Here is a 4,082-nt window from a genome sequence, read left to right on the forward strand (position 1 = left end):
GGGAACTCATTACCACAAGGAGTGGTTGAGGTGAACAGCACAGATGCATTTATGAGGAAGCCATACGAGGGAGAAAGGAATGGGAGGAGATGTTGATTGGGTTAATTGAAGTAGGGTGGGTGTGGGGCATAAACAGTGGCATGGACCAGTTGGGCCGAATGGACTGTTTCTGTGCTGTACATTCTATGTAACACCATGAACAGTCAAAAGAAGGGAATCATCAGCACAACAGTCTTAAAGATTAAACAGCAGTCCAAGAATTTATAAAACATTCATCCATTCCATGTTCATGTCACCCCAGCTTTCTACAGGGCCCTGCACTACAGAACAGTGTGAACTTGCTGGTGTTTCAGCAGAGTCGAGGACTGAGAGAATCCCTTCCCACACACAGAGCAGATGAACGGCCTCTCCCCAGTGTGAACTCGCTGGTGTCCCTTCAGATTCCCGGAGCTTTTAAAGCTCATCCCACAGACAGAACATTTAAATGGTCTCTCATCAGTGTGAACTCGCTGGTGTGTCACCAGGCTTGATGACTGAGTGAATCCCTTCCCACACACGGAGCAGGTGAATGGTCTCTCCCCAGTGTGAACTCGCTGGTGTACCTTCAGATTCCCAGAGCTTTTAAAGCTCATCCCACAGACAGAACATTTAAATGGTCTCTCATCAGTGTGAACTCGCTGGTGTGTCACCAGGCTTGATGACTGAGTGAATCCCTTCCCACACACGGAGCAGGTGAATGGTCTCTCATCAGTGTGAACTTGCTGGTGTTTCAACAAGTTGGATGAATGAGTGAATCCCTTCCCACACACGGAGCAGGTGAATGCCCTCTTCCCAGTGTGAACTCGCTGGTGTCCGTTCAGATTCCTGGAGCTTTTAAAGCTCTTCCCACAGACAGAACATGTAAATGGTCTCTGATCGGAGTGAACTCGCTGGTGTTGCTTCAGATCCCCAGAGGTTTTAAAGCTCTTCCCACAGGCAGAACATTTAAATAGTCTCTCATCAGTGTGAACTCGCTGGTGTCTCAACAGGTTGGATGACTGAGTGAATCCCTTCCCACACACAGAGCAGGTGAACGGCCTCGCCCCAGTGTGAACTCGCTGGTGTCTCAACAGGATGAATGACTGAGTGAATCCCTTCCCACACACGGAGCAGGTGAACGGTGTCTTTCCTGCTCTCTCCAGCTGGTGTCCCTTCAGCTCCTGGGACATTTGAAAGCTTTTCCCACAGTCGGAATGTTTCACCGGCCTCTCCCCAGTGTGAACTCGCTGGTGTGCCAGCAGATTCGAGGACCGAGTGAATCTCTTCCCACACACAGAGCAGGTGAACAGAATCTCTCCTGCTCTCTCCAGCTGGTGTCTCTTCAGATCCTGGGACCTTTTAAATCTCTTCCCACAGTCAGAACATTTAATCGGTCTCTCATCACTGTGAACAAGCTGGTGTCTCAGGAGGGTGTCAGAATGACAGAATCGCTTCAAAAACACGGAGCAGGTCAACGGTCTCTCATCGGTGTGGCCAAGCTGGTGTCTCAGCAGCACGGAGGGTGCAATTAATCCCTGCCCACACACGGAGCGGGTTAAAGGTCTCTCCCTAGTGTGATCTTGCTGATGTGCCATCGGAGCGGATGGCTGAGTGAATCCCTTCCTACACACGGGGCCGGTGAATGGGCTCTCCCCAGTGTGTAGCCACTGGTGTTGCTTCAGGTACTTGTAGATTTTGAAGCTCTTCCCACACTCAGAACATTTAAAAGGTCTCTCATCAGTGTGAACTCGCTGGTGTGCCAGCAGATTGGAAGACCAACTGAATCAGGTCCTGATGAATCGAGCGACTCTGTCTGTTCTTGACGTGATGTTCGGTCTGAGCTTCCTGGCTGTAAATGCTCAACTTCTAAAACCCTGTAAAAGGAGTGTAGAAAGGGGCAAGAGGGAGAATGTTGCCTCCTGTCCCCCTTTCCCAGCCCAGGGGCAATGAAGCTGATTTTCAGGCCCCAGCTGCTGCACAGGTTACATACGAACATATGAATTAGGAGCAGGAGTCGGCCACTCGGCCCCTCGAGCCTGCTCCACCATTCAATAAGATCATGGCTGATCTGATTACTCCACATTCCCACCTACCCCCGATAACCTTTCACCCCCTTGCTTATCAAGAATCTATCTACCTCTGCCTTAAAAATATTCAAAGACTCTGCTTCCACCGCCCTCTGAGGAAGAGAGTTCGAAATACTCACGACCGTCTGTAAGAAAAAATTTCTCCTCATCTCTGTCTTAAATGGGCGACCCCTTATTTTTAAACAGTGACCCCGAGTTCTAGATTCTCCCACAAGAGGAAACATCCTCTCCACATCCACCCTGTCCAGACCCCTCAGGATCTTATATGTTTCAATCAAGTCACCTCTTACTCTTCTAAACTCCAGCGGATACAAGCCTAGCCTGTCCAACCTTTCCTCATAAGACAACCCGCCCATTCCAGGTATTAGTCTAGTAAACCTTCTCTGAACTGCTTCCAACGCATTTACATCCTTCCTTAAATAAGGAGACCAATACTGTACACAGTACTTCAGATGTGGTCTCACCAATGCCCTGTATAACTGAAGCATAACCTCCCTACCTTTGTATTCAGTTTCCCTCGCAATAAACAATAACATTCTATTAGCTTTCCTGATTACTTGTTGTACCTGAATACTAACCTTTTGCGATTCATGCATTAGGACACCCAGATCCCTCTGCATCTCAGAGCTCTGCAATCTCTCACCATTTAGATAATATGATTCTTTTTTATTCTTCCTGTCAAAATGGACAATTTCACATTTTCCCACATTATACTCCATTTGCCAGATCTTTACCCATTCACATAAACTATCTATATCCATTTGTAGCCCCCTTATGTCCTCTTCATAATTTACTTTCCGACCTATCTTTGTGTCATCAGCAAATCCAGTACTGCTGCCAGTGCCCCATGAATCGAAACCCATTTCTCCCACACCAATCTGTGAGCCACTCTTTGATCTTATTGACCCTATGCCAATTTGCTCGTGGCTCACGTAGTAATCCAGAGATTACTTTGTGGTTCTGCTTTTTAATTTAGCCCCTAGCTGCTCGTACTCCCTCAGTAGAACCTCTTTCTTAGTCCTACCTATGTCCTTGGTACCTGTGTGGACCACGACAACTGGATCCTTCCCCTCCCACTCCAAGTTCCTCTCCAGCCCAGAGGAGATGTCCTTAACCCGGGCACCGGGCAGGCAACACAGACTTCGGGACTCACGCTCTCGGCTACAGAGAACAGTATCTATCCCCCGAACTATACTGTCCCCTACCACTACTACATTCCTTTTTACTCCTCCAACTTGAATGGCCCCCTGTACCACGGTGCTGTGGTCAGTTTGCTCATCCTCCCTGCAGTCCCTGCTCTCGCCCACCCAGGCTGCAAGAACCTCGTACCTGTTGGACAAGTGCAAGGGCTGAGGCTCCTCCAATGCTACCTTCTGGATCCCCATTCCTGCCTCACTCGTAGTCACACCCTCCTGTCCCTGACCACGGACCAAATCTGAAGGATTTAACCTAAGGGGTGTGACTGCCTCCTGGAACAAAGTGTCCAGGAAACTTTCTCCCTCCCTGATGTATCGCAGTGTCCGAAGCTCAGACTCCAGCTCATCAACTGCATCCAGGAGAGCTCTTTGAGGCAGCATGTAGAAAGTCTTACAAGAGAGGGGGCGGTACTGGACCTAATTCTAGGGAATGTAGCCGGGCAAGTGGTGGAAGTGTTAGTAGGAGAGCATTTTGGTGGCAGTGACCATAATTCAGTGAGATTTAAGGTAGTCATGGAAAAGGACAGAGATGGACTGGAAATAAAGGTTCTAAATTGGAGGAAGGCCGATTTTAATATGATAAGGCAGGATCTGGCCAAAGTGGACTGGGATCAGCTACTTGTAGGAAAATCCACATCGGAGCAGTGGGAATCTTTCAGAAAGGAAATAGTGAGAGTACAACACAAACATGTTCCCGTAAAAGTCAAGGGTGGGACCAACAGACCCAGGGAACCCTGCATGTCAAGGGATATACAAGAATGGTTTAGGAAAAAAGGGAGGC

At 48.6% G+C, this 4,082-nt stretch overlaps 1 protein-coding gene across 1 annotated transcript; it reads right to left on the reverse strand.

The window, feature by feature from the left end:
- Positions 1-320: 320 nt before the first annotated feature.
- On the reverse strand, positions 321-1,208 carry LOC147081825 (uncharacterized). The gene has a single exon (XM_085980653.1). The coding sequence runs from the start codon at positions 1,206-1,208 to the stop codon at positions 321-323; it is 888 nt and encodes a 295-aa protein (XP_085836779.1).
- Between the last annotated feature and the right edge of the window lie 2,874 nt (positions 1,209-4,082).

This window comes from Somniosus microcephalus, unplaced genomic scaffold (assembly GCF_052327205.1).
Source record: "Somniosus microcephalus isolate GS21.2 unplaced genomic scaffold, FLI_Smic_1.0 scaffold335, whole genome shotgun sequence".
In the NCBI taxonomy this organism is placed as follows: domain Eukaryota; kingdom Metazoa; phylum Chordata; class Chondrichthyes; order Squaliformes; family Somniosidae; genus Somniosus; species Somniosus microcephalus.